Source organism: Thalassophryne amazonica, chromosome 8 (genome assembly GCF_902500255.1).
Source record: "Thalassophryne amazonica chromosome 8, fThaAma1.1, whole genome shotgun sequence".
NCBI lineage: Eukaryota > Metazoa > Chordata > Actinopteri > Batrachoidiformes > Batrachoididae > Thalassophryne > Thalassophryne amazonica.
In genome coordinates, this window is record NC_047110.1 from 106396879 (window position 1) to 106415276 (window position 18398).

The window sequence follows — 18398 nt, forward strand, 5'->3', positions numbered from 1 at the left end:
TTGTGAGACGCTGAGGACCGCGCCTGGGTTTTGACGCATCGAGCCCGTGAAGCAGGGAAGGGTGAGGACACATGCTGTCAGCACACACTAAAGGTAATTAAGTGTTTAAGTAATTGTTGATAGTAACTTGGTGTTTTGTTACACAGTATACTGGAATTGTGAAGAGAATTGTGCAGTTTGCTTCTCACTGCTGTGGCGTGAAGGATAAGTGATCCTCCACTTGTTGTGAGAAGCTGCTCATTTGCATAAAGTAAAAAAAGGACACTGACCTGAGTGTGTTGCTGATAGCGTGTGTTTATTGGAAGATATAGTTGTATCTGTTGACTTACCTCACCTTCTCTTTGCTTCACAGAGAATCAGTTTGTCGTGTCCACCTGGGGGGTGTTTGGCGGTGGTAGGAAGTCCAGGAGCGCCGGCTTTAATCCTTGCGGGCGCTGGAGAGCAAGCCACAAATCACTCCACCAGAGGGACGTTGTTTTTATGTTTTTACACTTTTAAGCACAGGTGAATAATAAATAGTTTCTGTTTGGAACCGCTTTCTGGTTGTTTTTAGCGCTGGGTCCTGTCTGACGCAGGTCCGTTCCTCAACCCGCGTCGACACATAACATTTTTCCCTCTTTTTGTATTTATGTTTTTGAATGAAAAATGTCATTCTGGGACTCTGGGATTACTCACTGAGCTTCTTTACGGTGCAGTCATGTTTATTCCGTATTTTTATGTTGTCCGTCAAAATATCACTTAGTTACTTAGTTAGCTAAGTTGATTAGTTAGTTAGTTTTTTCTAGCAGAGTTATCGTCTGCGTTTTTCCATTGCCTGTTAGCGGCTAAGCTAGGTTGTGATTTAGAATTACAGACGGAACAAACGCAACATTATTTATTTGAGTTACTCTACATAACTGTTGCAACGTTGCACGTAAACAGTATTTGCAGACAGTATCTGCCCCAGATCATCCAGTGAAAGACGTCATTGTGGAGTAATTTGTGGAGTAATTTCGTCGGAGCTCCCCCCCCCCCCCCCCCGTAAAACAGCATGAGGGAGGGCGCTGACGTCGCGAGTGGAACCGGTCATGTGTGCAAGGAAACTAATACATCAGAACTATCATACCTTGTATACAATGTGAATGACAGTGTGTCAGAAGATCATCAACTGGCCCCCACTGCACCAGGTATGAACGACATCAACCGTATCATGACTCTACGAGATCTTTCTCATTTGAACAAGGAGGACCTTCCACGTGCATACAGTGAATCTCTGCAAGTGATTCATCAATACAGCGTGAATGATATACGAGCAGAATTAGCGTTGGCCTCTATGAACGTGCTGTTCCAGTTACACTCTATACTCAGCGAGAAGGTGTGTTGTGTACACGAACAGTTCCGTGGGTGACGAATTGTCCACCGAACAGCTATTAAAACTCTTGTTTCTGACATAATTAACCTGGGACTCTGTCTATTTAATGGGGAAGTCTACCATGATATGGACAAAATCTTCCTGGAGAAGCTCCAAGACACCACAGCATCCACACCAGATAACCTGTACACGAAATATGTAGAGCTACTGAACCTCGTTGGTACCTACACTCATCACCTGGAGGTTGTGGAGAATGAGCTGCGCAACCTGAGAGCTCACAACACTGACACAAGACGCAACATGGTCTCTACAGCAGCAGGTCCTGATGTTGAAATCTCCATAGTAGTGATGCCCAACCAAATCCTAATAGCTCCAGAGTCGACAGGGGCTGACGAAGTTGACATGGACACCAACTCCATGGATCCCGATGAGAACTCTCAACCTGCCGCATCAGCCGGCGGAACCAGTCTCCGTGTATCAGATGCTGAATCTGTGGATACCGGATGTGAGGGACACACTGTGGAGGAGTTATCCTCTCAACTTGGGGCAACCAACCGCCCTGCCTCCCACATAACTGCCGCCATCCATAGAACCACAGAGGTGACCAAGATTTACATTGGTGGCGCAGCAGGCAATGTGACATGTGACGACGTGAAACATGAACTGGCAACCATGGGTGTGGCTATCCAACGATATGACATTAGAGTGCTATCTGACAATAGTGACTGGAAGTCATTTGTTGCAAAGGTTCCACGTGATAGTCAACATGTAGTGCTCAATAGTGACAACCAGGACAAAAATCTTAGGGTGCAGCCCTTTCACGCCCCGCGGAACAACGAGAACAACAAGCGCCAGAGTAACAAACATGGACGTAAGCAGCCACAGCTCCACCACAGTCACAGCAGTCAGGGAGCGTGCAACAACAACAAAGGAAATCTCGTAAAGACCTGGTCCCAAACAGCAACTTCTCCAACTGTCAGAGCTCACATCGCAGCTACCAATGCAACGGTTACCAACGCGAGGAACACCGGAGTGATGGATACCAATGTGATGGGTACTGGCACGGCAGCTACGAACGTGACAGCTACCAATGTGACTTCTTTCGGCGCGACGCTCACCAGCGTTACGCCTATGAGCACGACAATCGATACAGCTGGTATACCCCCGATGACGAACAGTACAGACCAGGGTCGGACTGGGAACAAATTTCGGCCCTGGCATTTTTACTCTGGACCAGCCCACTATTGGCCCGATGAATCCACCCCCAAACACGCACACCCACCCGTCCATACCAAACCCCTAATGAACAAATACTATACACCTAAACACCATGAACACACACCTAAACACACACTTTCACTGTCATTTCACCTTGATCATAGTACAAAATTGAAGCAAAAGCACACAGGTGGAAAAAAGCTTTTGTGTCTCCAAAGTGTGTGTGTGTGTGTGTGTGTGTGTGTGTGTGTGTGTGTGTGTGTGTGTGTGTGTGTGTGTGTGTGTGTGTGTGTGTGTGTGAGAGAGAGAGAGAGAGAGAGAGAGAGAGAGAGAGAGAGAGAGAGAGAGAGAGAGAGAGAGAGAGAGAGAGAGAGAAAATTAAGGTAATATTTTGCATGAACATTACTGAGTGGAATGGAGGCAAAAAAGAAGCCTGAAAAACTTAAATAACTTGACTAACTAATAACACCAAAACCTTTAAATTAAATTGGTTAAAATTAATTAACAGTGTAGAGGACAAAGCAAATTAAGTTTACAAAACCACTTAATTAAATGCGTTGCTAAACCTGGGTTTGTCTGACTATAAGTGTTTTGTGTGTACTCAGTGACTGAGTTAGAATTTCTTTAAAAAACATGCAAATTGCTATTTTAGGGTTTTGTTTTGTTTTGTTTTTAAACTGAGCAAATAATTTGTTTTAGAGTGTGGAATACTCCAAAGAATATTTCACTTCTGTGAACTGATTCTCATAACGTGTAAAGTGAAATCAAAATACCTGTATGACTGCAGCTTTGAACACTGTTACAAACAGCCCCGGCCTCCCCTATTACCATTATAACTGGTCTGCTGTCCCAATAAAGATCACAGCTTTGACCCCCTAAAACAAACAAAAAACATCACTCATTTGTTTTATCTTAAATTTTCACCCTCGTTTCCACACCAGGAGCAACATTCGGGAATAAATCCGAGCAGCAGGGAGAGCGCGAAGCGCAGAGAAGTCCAGGCGCCGAGGACTCGGTCCATTCACAGGGGCGCAGTGTTGCCAGATATGAAATATGAAATTATCGTACATTTTGGATTTTTTCCCATTATTGATCGTACATCGTACAGAGGGTAAAACTATCATACAAATACGATAATTATCGTACATTTGGCAACACTGCAGGGGCGGGAGCAGCCGCCTGCTCTTCCTGCAATCTGATTGGCCACCCTGTATGCTTCTCCAATTGTCATTGGCTGTTGGTCATGTCAATCATTGTGCTCGATGTAAGTCACCGTTGTGTGATCAAACGGAAACAAAACTGAAACCTAGAATAAGACTGCGCCGTGTATGAAACACTACAGAACTTTTATTTTGACACAAATTCAGGAAGTGGTTCTGCAGCTGCGCCGATTAAATGCTGTAGCTTCACTGATCACGGACTTTCCTCGTGTTGACAGCAGCGCGCGGTTCGAGAACACTGTATTTCCATAATCTCTATAAATATGGGAGGGCCGGCCCACACACGTGAAAACGTGCAGCGGCCCACCGGGCAAATGCCCAAAATCACAGATTATCAGTCCGAGTATGGTACAGATGCTACTACCAGCGCAACTCCCTCATCTATGCTTAGAACTCAGAATGAATGTGTAGATAAAGACATTCCAGTGCATATTGTTAATTTTAATTGCAACGGTCTTAAAAGTTCATATGGTAGTATTTTAAACATGATTAATACAAATGATTGCATGTTTGTGTGTGAGACTTGACTTAGGCCTAATGAACTGAACGCTACAGGTCATGAATTGAATGATGAGGGATATTGGTGTAACCTTAAGTCGAGCACTGACCCCGAGCAGGTTCTTCTAGAGCGACCATACGGAGGTGTCAGTTTCATATGTCGCAAAGTACCAGGACTCACTTATATCCCTCTCAAATGTGACAATGACAGGATAATGCCCATCCAATTTGTGATTGACAATAAGGTACAGCTTACTGTGATAGGTGTCTATTTACCTCATTATGACGAATCGTGTAGGCAGGCGAGTCTTTATAGTGAGACACTGGGAGACGTGCAGTGTCTCATTGACACGAATGACCCATCTCCTGTGCTTGTGCTTGGTGACATGAACACTTGTATGCCGCGTGCCAACCAACTAACGAGACATTGGTATAGGTTGCATCCGTTTACAAAGCACTGTTACATGCTTTACGATTCTGTATGTCAAAATGAAATGTTCTCTTGTAATTTCGAATTTAAACAGAATGTTAGTTACACCTATCAAAAGGCAGGGTCTTTTTCATATATAAATCACATGTTTTATTCTAAATTCGCTCAAGAAATTGTTCGTGACTGTACTGTTATGTGTTTGCCAAATATTGTGAATGACCATTTGCCTATTAGAACCACAGTTGTTATACAGGCGAGTGATGGTGCTAGGGACTCGAACTTTTACCCCTCCGCTCCTAGGTTCCCTAGGATAGACTGGTCCGACGACTCCCAGTGCCAGTTATACGCTGATTACGTCGCCATCACTGCCACTGACCTGCCCCGTGTGGACGTTGACCTCATCCAGGACGTTGAGATGGCCAGGCTGCAGGTGGACTCTATGTGTAACGCAATCCAGGACGTTGTTCACCAGGCCACCCAGCACGTCATAGATGGCCGTTCGTCGTACCAGGACCAACACCGGAACAAGCACTGGTGGAACAGCAAGTGTCTTCATGCACGAGATCGCCAGCGTTTTTGGTATGGCTTGTGGCAAGCTGCTGGTAAAACCAGACATGGTCACATGCACGCCTTCTACAAGCTGTCCAAGAAGGCGTTCCGTTCAGCCTGTCATAGAGCCATCAATACGAACATTTACCAGACGTATAACCAGCTCGACTTCCTTTTAGGGCAGCGGAATATGAATAAATTCTGGAACCTCGTCAGAAGGAGCAAATGTACATCCAGCTCTACAGTGTATAACATCAGTATAGATTCTCTCCATAGCCACTTCAGCAAGAAGTTTGACTATGTGAGTAATGACGTCACTGAGACTGTCCGACATTCCAAGTTATTAGTCCAACAGAATTACAAGTCAGCAAAGGCACACGTGGATACAGACTTTGTGATGACCGAGGATATGCTTCTGTCGTACCTGGGTAAACTCCATCAAGGGTTCTCCGCGGGTATTGACGGCATCACTGCTGAGCATTTGAAGTGGTCTACTGGAACTCAAGTTATTTCCATAATATGCCGTATGCTGACATTGTGTATTCGTTATGGTATAGTTGGAGACTCCTTTACTAAAGGACTTCTTGTACCACTGCTAAAGAAGCCCAATATAGACCCGTCCATTGCAAAGCATTATCGGCCCATTGTCATTTCCACAACATTCTCGAAATTGCTGGAGGTCCATATTCTCTCTATGTGCGGTGAGCATGAATTTCAGGACCTCCAATTTGGATTTGTGGGAAGCTGAGGAAAGTCCATGGCTGTGGCTATGACAAGTGACATTATTGACTATTGTGTCAGTAGAGGATCGCCCGTTTATATGTATGCGCGCTTGACGCGAAAGGCGCCTTTGATGGTATGATGGTATGTTTGCAAAGGCGCTTGCCATGATACCGACTTTATACTGGCGTCTTTTTGTATACTGGTACAGCAGACTTGTTGTATACATCAAATGGGGCAATAGGATCAGCCACAAGATCGTTATTCGGAAGGGGACCCGCCAGGGTGGACTGTCATCCCCTTTCATCTTTAACTTGTACCAGGACTTGGTGATGGGTCTGTCCTCCATGAGCCATGGCATCGCTATAGACGGAATGACATATAACGTCTGCTGCTATGCTGATGACTTGTTACTCTGCAGCCTGATGATCTCCGGTCTGCAGGATCTAATCGATCACGCTAACAGCTACATTACCCAACACGGACTCAGCTTCAATCCTTTGAAAACCACATGTGTGACATTTGGTAAGAGTCCTTACACCAACCGCTGTTGGACCCTTGATGGCACTAGGCTCGTCAAATCCACAGAGGTGAAGCATCTAGGAGTCACTCTCACCAACGACGCCTGAAGTCACTCAGAAACGCGCATTCAGGCAGCCAGACGCACGTTTTACTCTCTCCAAGGCGCAGGGTTGTGTGCAGGGGGTTGTAATCCTGGCATCATCAATCATATTTACATCTCTGCTATAAGACCTGTTCTGACCTATGGTTTAGAGTGTACCTACCAGAATAAAACTGCTATGGATAGGGTTGAAGTTGCCCAAAATAAGTTTCTTAAAGCTGCTCTTGGTCTCAAGTCCTACTGTAGGTCATCTCCTCTTCTCCAAGCATTAGGTGTCAATCGTGTCAAAAAATATGTCAACATCCAGAAACTATCATTGTTCAGGTCGATGTTCTTGTCGAGCTCACATACACATGTACTGTGTAAATATCTTTTATGTCAAACACTTCAGGGTCAATTGTTTAGTCAGGCTAATCTCATTTCAGCTGTTGTTAATATCTGCCAGGAGTATGGTATATCTTTAGCTAGATATCTATGCGACACTTCTTATAAAGGAGCTAGCAAGAGAACCATCAAAAGAACCCCTGAATGTGGTGTCGCTGACAGTGTTCGCTTCATTTTAACTGCCGCTGGTGGCTTTGAGAGCTCAATTGTCAATGATTTATTGTCACCATTTTAATATTGTTGTGTCTGTCTATTGTTGATTTTAGATATTTTATTTTTTTTCTCCATAAATTAGGAGGTTCAATAAATCAAATCAAATTTTCTGCATTTGCTAGTTTTGTCTTCATTTGGAAGTGTTGTGGCCTCTCACGGCCAGAACACTTCAAACAAGATGTGGGCCAACTGTCTGCTTCAGTCGTTCTAACCGAGCTCAACAAAAAGGACGGCGTCTCGCCGTTTAGGGGAAAATTGCAGTCATTCACACAGAGTGCTCGCTTTCCTGCCATTGAATGTGCACTGTGGCCAACCAGCAAATCATTTTCAAAGCAGACTTCTTTTTATTCAGCTCAAGCAGCACCTCTGACATCTGACCTCTTCAAACTGCCTGACACAACCTTCAGACACAGACATTGATGGAAAAATCTTTGCCGTGGGCCTGACAGATACAACATTCTTGTGTATCGCAATTTTCTTAAAGCACAACCATCGGTTTTCCCTCCTGTGTTCTTAAGATCCTGAATTTATTTGAGGGTTGCTGAGGTTTTTCAGTTCACAGTGCAGCAGGGCAGTAATCTTTTTGTTTTTGTAGGAATGGTGGCCTTTGACAGTCGTTGAATTTCTTCACAAATGTTTGTAAATGTTTCAAAGAGCGACAGATTAGTCGATATTCCCTTAGAGGGAGTCACAATGAAGGTCTTAAAAGTACAAAGGCTTGTCAGGGGTTTTTGTCTTCAGCAGAAAAGACGAGAAAATGGTGAAGATAAGATGAAACATGGATCAACCAAAGGCCACAAGCCAGTGTCTGATCTCCCAGAAGGACAACTTAAGCAACTGTACAAAGAAATATAAAAGCGTATAAAATAAACACATGCTGAAGAAAATGGATGGATGGATGGATGGATGGATGGATGGATGGATGGATGGATGGATGGATGGATGGATGGATGGATGGATGGATGCATGGATGGATGGATGGAATTTTTTTTATCCTACATTGTCCTTTGACCTCCACATTATTATTACAATATAGCAAAGCTTCATCCCATCCTGTCTATGGCTGATGCTGAGACCCTGAGTCATGCATTTGTTTCTTCTAGATTGGACTACTGCAATGTTGTATTTTCTGGTTTACCGCATTCCAGTATTAGTGGTCTCTAATTGGTTCAAAATGCTGCTGCCAGATGTTTGACAGGAAGCAGAAAGTTTGACCACATTACACCCATTTTGGCATCTCTTCACTGGCTTCCTGTTCCTGTGAGATCAGATTTTAAAGTTCTATTACTAACCTATAAAACTGTTCATGGACTGGCACCTCCCTACTTACCTGACTTAATTAAACCCTACGTACCGGCCTGGGCATTGCATTCTCAGGGTGCGGGACTACTTTGTGTCCCTAGGGTGAATAAGAAGTCTGTGGGTCAGAGAGCTTTCTCTTATCGTGCCCCTGTTCTGTGGAATGATCTCCCTGCATCAATAAAACAGTCAGATTCTGTGGAGACTTTCAAATTCAAACTTAAGATGCACTTATTTTCCCTTTTGTATGGCTAGCATACTGGCATAGTATGTTATTATGCTTTTTAGTGTTTTTAATTTATTGTAGTAGGAAACGGAGCGTGCCGTGGCCTCAACTTGATCTAAATTCTGGGTCTTTTAGTGAAGCTTGGGGCTAGTGGCCGACGATCACCTTAGTCTGTTTTTCTTGCTGCTTACCACTGACAAATTATACTGTATTTGTTGTCTTTCTTATGCCTGAGTTTTTTCTCTGTTTGAGGTGCAGGCTCCATCCAGAGATGGGTATGGTGTCTATTTCTGTAACCCTCCTGTTCTGTGCACTGGCAAAATTTCCTGTATATTAGTTTTGTAAATTGTTTTGTTAATTGTGTCAGTAGCATGGCCCAAGCAGAGGGTCACCCCTTTGAGTCTGAACTACTTGCAGTTTCTTCCTCAAATCATCAGAGGGAGTTTTTTCTTACCACTGTTGCCTGTTTGCTTGCGCTAGGGGTTTGTAAGGTTAGACCTTACTTGTGTGAAGCCCCTTGAGGCAACTTTGTTGTGATTTGGCATGATATAAATGAAATCAAATGAAATAATGGATGGATGGATGGATGGATGGATGGATGGATGGATGGATGGATGGATGGATGGATGGATGGATGGATGGATGGATGGATGGATCAATCAATGAATGAATGAATGCTTCTATAAACAGTAGAGGTGAAATGAAACCATCAGGATGTTCTTGCAGTGTTGATTTTCAGCTTTAATTCAAGTAGTTTAACAAAAAATATCACATTAGCATTTAGGAATTACAACCATGTTTATGGAGTCCCTCAGTTTTTAGAGGCCATAAGCGTGAGGGATGATTGAGAAGCTTTGAAGCCTTACCTAGACAAAATAAAGCTCGGTTCTCCATGTTTTGCATTCTGAGAATCCAACAAGTGCGTCAAAACTTCACACATTCTCAAAATGTTGGTTTCTCAGAATGCAAAAGATGGAGAACCATAATCTTCTTTTTCTGAGTCAGGCTCAAAAACTTCTCAGTCATCCCTCGTAATTGGACAAACTATATAAGTATAAACTAGAGCTCTTGGTAAAATTCTATTATTGTAGTTGCATTAATTTTATTGCACCTGCACTAATGGTAAATGCCCACCAGGTGAAGACATTGCTACATTTCAAGAACCTTGGAACACAATGATGTCCAACCTGTTGCTTATAGCAGTAAATAACAATTATTCTGTATCTAACTAATCACTTTTACAGACAATTTTCTTTAGGCAAGTCAGGGGATGGATATATAAACATTTCCAACTCACTGAATATGTCTTGGACTTCATTTATATCAATCAATACAAACAGTATGTCAAAATCTGTCTAGAGTTGGCAGGTCTCAAAAGTCGGAGACAAGTGAGGAAAGCCACCAAGACACCCATGACATCTCTGAAGGAATTATAAGTTTCTGTATTTTTAACCACACACTGAACCATGCATGCAATATTGTCACCCCTTTGACAATATTGTACAAAATTGCCAATACTGCATAAACTGTACATCCTCTAAACTGTACATCTTTTGACATAGGCTTGAGTTTCCCTTCTGAAACTTGCCACACTGTAGCTGAAATTTCACATTTTATTCCACTCCACCATGAGGCTGTGTAATTGGTGATGTGACAAACAGAAAACTACATCATGCCCAGGTTCTCCAGTCACAGCCACAGAAACCTATACCTCAGAGTTGTCATGGATGTCTTGGTGGCTTCTGTAGTGCATGGCCTTGATTCACCCTAATTAAATAAATACATTAATGCTGTCTCAACAAAAACCTGAGTTTTGAACTGAAGACAGAGACTGTGTTTTCACTCTCAGTTGAGAAATTCCTAAGTCCATCTGGAGTTCTTCAAAGGAGCTCTTGCTTGCTTTATCCATTAAATTTCGGTCACTATGAATTACTTGACATTATAATGGCTTCACGTAAAAATCGGAACATCCCCAGGCCCGAAGAGCTGATCTTTTATGGCCTCACGCCAAGGCCAGAACCTCTCAAGACTGCAGGAAGATCCCTTCCACGATAAGACCTGGTCATAAACCTTTGGGCCCTGACAACCAGCTATTACCTTTAGGTCTAAGCATCAGTATTCTTTTATTCATATATAAAACTTCTAATGTTGTTTGTACTGATTAAGCAAACAAAATGCTTTGCATATACGAGGTCTATTAGAAAAGTATACGACCTTATTATTTTTTCAAAAACCATATGGATTTGAATCACGTGTGATTGCGTCAGACAAGCTTGAACCCTCGTGCGCATGCGTGAGTTTTTCCACGCCTGTCGGTTGCGTCATTCGCCTGTGAGCAGGCTTTGAGTGAGGAGTGGTCCACCCCCTCAGCGGATTTTCATTGTCAGGAAATGGCGGAATGATTTGGGCTTTTTTTCCATCAGAATTTTTTCAGAATTCCTCCGCACGTCTGTCTCAATGTGCCGAAAAAGTGCTGATGTCCACATCTTTTCACAATTCCTTGCGAATGACGCAACCGACAGGAGTGGAAAAACTCACGCATGCGCACAAGGGTTCAAGCTTGTTTGACGCAATCACATGTTATTCAAATCCATATGGTTTTTGAAAAAAATAATAAGGTCGGATACTTTTCTAATAGACCTCGTAATCATTCCGTTTTATTGATATGTGTTCTATGTAACTGATGTGTGTTTAAGTGTAATGTTTCTGCGTTATCAGTATGTTGATGGTGAAGTATCCTGTTTAGCCAAAGGATGTGTTTAAGTGACTATTAATAATGGGTATCCATTCGAGTGTCTTAGAACAAATAGTATACTAAAATAGTTAATGTGTTTAAATAGTTGAATCATTTTTGTCTGCCCTTCTGAACACATAAAGTTCCTGTGAAATTACACACACACACACACACACACACACACACACACACACACACACACACATATATATATATATATATATATATATATATATATATATATATATATATATATATATATATATATACACACACGGAGACAAAGTCAGAGAGGCGAGATTGAGATGGTTTGGACATGTGCAGAGGAGGGACCCAGGGTATATAGGGAGAAGGATGCTGAGGATGGAGCCACCAGGCAGAAGGAGAAGAGGGAGACCAAAGAGGAGGTTCATGGATGTGCTGAGAGAGGACATGCAGGTGGTTGGTGTGACAGAGGAAGATACAGAGGACAGGGTGAGATGGAAACGATTGATCTGCTGTGGCGACCCCTTTATCTCTCCTTTTCTCAACGTCTCAAGAGTAAGCAAAGTGTGTCTATAAATGAACTTATTTAATCACTGTCCACAAAAATGTCAGTAAATGGTTAATTTCTTGTATAATTATAAATAAATTGTAAATATTTCTGCTGTGGTTCATTTGGTGTTCAGAATGAAACCTTTGGTCAGTCGTATCATAGAATTCAGACTTTCAGACCCGACTGATCAATTAAATTGAGACTGATTCATTAATGGTTGTTTAAATTAAAGTACCTATGCTATAAATAGGTGGTGCCCTGAGGATTAGTTTTATTCTAATTAAATAATAATTATTAAACCCTAAAATTGTTAATTATTTTGGTGACCCATTAAATGAGGTCTAGGCCAATCTAATTCAATTTGGGAGTTTAACAATACTTTCACTACATTAAATTGGTGCCTCGGTGTGAGGTGCCATTCATTCCAAATAATTTAATTTTGTTACATGTATTTTTGGTGCGCCCGTGTGAAGGACCTGTAAATTCACTACATTATTTCTTGTGCCCACGTGTGAGACGATTTAGAATTTCGCCACATATTTATTTTGGTGCCTCCGTGTGAGGCTTAGCAAATATTAATTACATATTTATTTTGGTCCCCCGTTGCGAGACACGTAATTTTGTTACACTTCCCTCACCAAACTCTTTCTTGCACAGATATTCAGGGTTTGAGAATTGCCTACTTCAGGAGATTTACCACACAGTTTCTTAAAGATTGAAAGAAATGAGTTCCAAAATATATTCATTCACTTGGAAATGTTCATGTATCCATCGGCTGACTTATGGAAAGAAAACTATTGGTAAAAGTGATGGTTTCCCTTAAAATCATCATGAAAATCATTTATGTCAATTTTTTTTAACCAGATAAAAGTATTTTTGTTGCTCTTAAATAACTTTCCACGTTTATTTAAATATTATCATTATTCAAAATTGGTTAATTTACATTTCTGTACAAGTTGTAAAATGTGTGTTTAAAAATCGGGGCTGTATGCATGAAGCAGCCTAAGGCTAAAACGTTCCTAGCTCCTAGTGACATTATTCTAAGAAAAATCTTAAAATTTTTCGAATTCTTAGACATTTCTTAGAATTTTCCCTTGGTAAGATGAAAGTTGTCCGCAAAGCACTTTAGACCATAAGAGAGCTCCTAAGGTGTCAAACTGGTAAGAGTAGTGAGGAGGACTTTTAAGAGTGTCTTAAGCAGACAAGCTTATGGAAAAGACAGAGAGGAAGCAGAGATATTCTCCATATGTAGGATGACAGTGCGTCAGTAACCTGCTTGATCGACGTAATTATTTTATATAAATTTACTGTCTTAATGTATTTATAAATTGGTTAGCTTGTTGTTATCATATTCACACATTAATATTATTATTTTTATTATTATCAGTATTATTCATATTTTATTTATTACTTCTATTTTGTCATTTGATTTTTAAATGGACAACAATGGACCCACCCACGCACACTTTTAATATGTAGATAATCGGCATGTGAATGATATATGGTCAAACATCTTCAAGCTGTGTAACAATTCATTTTGTGGTGAGTTGCGAGAAATAATGAAAGACAAGTGAGAGCTTTTGTCTTTTGGCCCCCTGCCATTAGGAGGCGTTCTTGTTTTTCAGATAAAACAACACAGGGCGGCATCAAACATGATCCACTTTTCACTTATGGTGACAACATGGTGACACTTAACTCACTAAACCAACTGAAGTACAAAAACACAATAAATCAACAACACTAACAACATTTTTAAACTAGCATAAACCACAATAGCACCATTTAAAACCCCAAAACCCAGAACTCCCATAATGCATTGCAGCACAAGAATTTCCAGGTTTAGTGACTGGCTCGGCGATCACTCCACTTTAATTTTGTTGAGTGTCATCATCATGACATCAAATTATTTTCACGATTACGCATTTCTTAATGCAGTTATATGATCAGTTGATTTTACTGTTCATTCATATGTAGGAGCACAGAGTACTTTTTTTTTTATTTTATTTCCCCTTCACTTTCCATGACAACCAATCACAGCTCTTACAGGACCACGTAGCAATGGGGTCAACCCCGTCTCCTCACTAAGATAGGAGTTTCTGTCCCCTTCTTGCTCAGACTCACTCTCAGACACCTGCCGGCTCACTCTTAGGCTAAGATTCCTTGCCAGGAAATTTTAGGCTAAGTTAGGAGCTCTTTGAGAGGACTTTGAGATGCTTCATGCATATGGGCCCAGGAGTGTTGACATGCTGACCACGAATGTATGTATGACTTTTATTTTAGTTCCTCTCTCTCCCCCATCTCTCTCCCCCCCCCTCATTTTTCCAGTTGAAGAATAGTCTAAAAGATGACCTGTGTTTGGACCAGGGACCAGACACGGACAACATTCCCATCATGTATCTCTGCCACGGAATGACACCTCAGGTCAGTGGCTTCTTATTAGTTTCTTTCCTCCTCGACAACCAATCACACAAAAAGGTCTTTGGAGACGTCATCACCAGAAGACTTTTACAAAACTTCATATCCTCTTAGAGGTGAAATCATGGAACGGAAGACGGTGACTATAGAAGCAACATCACATATGTCCTGTGAGAACAAAAGACAAGCTGGCAGATCGATGATGTCAGAGTGCTTAATACTTTAACAATTGTACTACATTTGCATCAGACATGAGGTGTTCAAAAATAACTCCCCTTATTCAAATACAGTCTTTACTAAGCCCATGTTTGGTCATTGTATTTTCACTATAGTCTTCCTAAAATGAACACTATGTGTATAAAACAATTATTGACAGATGATGCAATCTTAAATCATTTGACAATAAGTAATATTGTAAAGCGCCGTGCTCATATTGTATATTGTGTACTGGTGTATTCTTTGCTGCTACATTGTTGAGGACAATAAAGGCCTACCGGTGCCATCACCATGAAATAATTTTATTGTGGAGCAAAGTCAAGAGCACTTGGGCTTTTATTACCCTGCATGTTGGTGAAGCTTTGATAGCAGGGTAGTTTTCACTGGTGTGTGTGTGTGTGTGTGTGTGTGTGTGTGTGTGTGTGTGTGTGTGTGTGTGTGTGTGTGTGTGTGTGTGTGTGTGTGTGTGTGTGTGTGTGTGTGTGTGTGTGTGTGTGTGTGTGTGTGGTGTGTGTGGTGTGTGGTGGACAAGATGACTCACAAATGCTGGATGACTTGTCATCAAACTTAATGAGAATATCACTTGGTTAGATATTTTTAGGCAGATGTATAATTTGGATCCAAAATGCAGACACCCACACAGTGACTAGGTGAAATAAGTGATTTTATTTACCAAAAGAGAAGGGTCACAGTCCAAAAGGTAGGAATCTGTCCAAACAGTCCAAAGTGTTTCGGTCATGTGCGGAGAGTCAGTGTGTCTCAAGGCTTGGTGTTGGCAAGACAGGTGGCTAGGCTGGGTATGGCCAGCACAGGAGCTATGTCAACAAATTAGTGAGGAGTGGATGAACGAGTCGGTCTTTTAAACCGCACTTGAGTAGATGATTGACTTAAAGGTGTGAGAGGCAAGCAGGTCAGCCATGTCTAGCCTCAAAGAAGAGAAGAGGTTCTTATTTAACGTGGGTAACAAACAAAATCACTTATTAGCAGCATATTTCCAATAGGGCCCAGGTCACGTGTCTCTCCTCCTCCCCAGCACACCTGTTCAAAGTGCAAGATGGGAGCTTGGCTGCAATCAGGAAGTGAGCCCAGATAACCGGCAACCTAGTCCAACATGCAAACTATTACACCACCACCTCCCTAAGACCCGGGGGGCTAAGACTCACAAAACAAACAGAAGAAAGGTAAAGTCCTAACAGATATCTAGAGGTGATTAGATTTTGGAGTAGTTTGGTCAAAGACTAAGAACACTTCCCCACCCCCAAAAGAAAATGCTTTTGTTGAGTTTTTATATCTCAAAAACCAAGATGTGTAGATGGGTCAAACCTGGTGGGAATATTGCTTGGATAGGTATCTAGAGCTATTTTGGAATAGTATGACCAAAAGTCAAAGTCAAGGAAAACATGGTCTAAAATACTTTTTTTATATGTATATCTCAACCAAGAAGCCTTGATGTATCAATGTATTTGTAATTGACTGGTATAGTGACATTATAATGAAGTCACACAGAAGATGCACGATGAAGTCATACACAGTAAAAACACCATTACAGACAGGTGTATATTTATTTGTACATTTATATTGTAGTGTGTAGAATATGAAGGTTGTGTATCAGAACCTGATGCCTTTCATTTGAATAGTAGCAGTTGTAGTATTTTGAGGCAATTGTGACTGCACTTTAGTATTTGAACAGTTAAATATTAACATCAAAAAGGCTTTTGTTAGACAAAATATATATTTTTTAAAATTACCCATTTTTATGGAGATCCTCTTCAAAATATTATCATTCTATTCCAAGTCAGTTCCAAACTTTACATAAAATTTTATGATAATTGAAAGAGGTTTTTTATTTTTATTTATTGAATGATTGATTTATTCTTTCATTTGTTTAGTAATCCTGCTTTTTTTTACCCATATCTGAGAGAAAACGCAACTTCCTTGTTAGAGGTGCTTTGACGTTAGCGATTAGGTTTCAAAGTGAAAGCTTTTAGCCTCTGCAGCCCAAATGTGTGAAACGAATATTTGAATCACTGAGGCTGATCAACAACTCCATCAGCCCTCTGCAGATTTATTATGGCCTTTTAGTTCAAAGGAGCAGTAAAGGCTTTTAATGTAGACTCTGAAAGAAAGCGTGCGACTCTATATTTCCACTTTTCACTGCTTTAAAATGTTCCGTGGCTTGACAGATTTAAACTCCACATAATACTATGTGCGCTGTGTCTGCGATGCCATAGAAAGCCTGGAATAATCCGAAGAGACCGCTGTGCCGCCGAAACAGACATCCAGGAGAGATTTCTGAGGGGCGTGGTGGCAACATTGTCAAAAAAGTTAATAGCTTTGACCAGCACTTTGACGCTCCAAGCATCCAACTTTCTATCTAGGTCATGGTCAGAAATTCTGAAGCAGCTGGTGGAACGGCTGTGTTGGCATTTCTCAGTGTCTGTCTGTCCTGTCTAGACCGTTTCCTGGAGACAGCAAACTCAGCAGGTGCTGCTAAAGAAATTGAGTTGCATTAGTACATTTTTATCTGCCTCACCTTCATTATTTATTTATTAATTTCCTTGGGTGAAAGACAAAAATATGAGATGGGAAAAACCACTAGGTTGCTCTGCACCTTAATATCTGTATGTCCTGACATTTTTATGTATTACTGTTTCACAACATTTGATCGTACTGGATTGCATTTTGATGAAATAATAATAATAATAGGTTCACCTCAGATCAGAGCGATTGGTGTCAGATTAAGGCCATGTCCTGGTCCCCGTCTTCACTCTAGGCCCTGGCCTGTAGCAGTCTTCCTTTCTCCCCATCACATTTCATATCCAGTCCGACTGTAATCAGCACTTTGAAAATCTGGGTGCAAATTAGGTGCCACCTTGGCTGGCTCACTCTCCCTCAGACCACTCCTATTTGTAACAACTATTTACATTTGCCAGCTAAAATTGACCATCAGTTGAAGTCCTTTGAGAAAAGCAGGAAACACTATTTGAACAAGATGCATGTGGATGAGTTAGTTCATAGTTTTGGGCAATTGCGTGCTCAGCTTCATCTGAATAGTTCTGATTTCCTCAGATATTTTCACCTACGTGACTCTTTGAGGATTCACTCATCTTTATTTCCTCAAATCTCACCCCCATCTGGTGTAGACTTAATCCTTACAGCTGAGCCTTTATCTCAGGGACACATTTCTTTTTTCCTTTTAGAACATTTTTTTCTTCACCATCTGAAACACTCTCATCACTCATCTTCAACTGCTTATCCGAGATCCTGAGCAACAGCTCCAGCAGGGGACCCCAGACTTCCCGCTCCCTTTACACATTGACCACATCTGACTGGGGGATCCCGAGGCATTCCCAAGCCAGTGTGGAGATATAATCTCTCCACCTAGTCCTGGGTCTTCCTCAACAACCTCCTAAGTTTGCATTAAGCAAAAGTCATGAAGTCTGTCTTCAGAGAAACCCAATATATCCCAAAGATCTGGGATATATCGAATTGTCAAAAGGAGGCTTTCCTGACCATAAAACAGGATGTCCAGGTGTCATAAAACTGCCCCCTACCAGGATTTAAGACTCCCCCAAAGTGCATTCCTTACTGAGGAGTTGAGTTCTTATCAGATCACCAAAACTAGATGGTTTTCCTCCAAAAACACAGACTCCAGAAAGACCTACTTTTCCCAAAGTCTAAAAACTATGTCTTTACAGCATGATTCCAGTAAGGTCATACCACAGATGAACTGCCCTCAACTTGGAAATCACACTGCAGTTTGTCTGG

At 41.5% G+C, this 18398-nt stretch overlaps 1 protein-coding gene across 1 annotated transcript in view; it reads left to right on the plus strand.

Moving 5' to 3' along the window:
• The window catches only part of LOC117516253 (polypeptide N-acetylgalactosaminyltransferase 18-like), a 483867-nt gene that overhangs the window by 395167 nt on the left and 70302 nt on the right, over positions 1-18398 (plus strand). The window contains exon 9 of the mRNA XM_034177182.1: positions 14325-14420. Within this exon, the coding sequence (XP_034033073.1) occupies positions 14325-14420 (96 nt within the window). The remainder of the gene's footprint in view (positions 1-14324; positions 14421-18398) is intronic.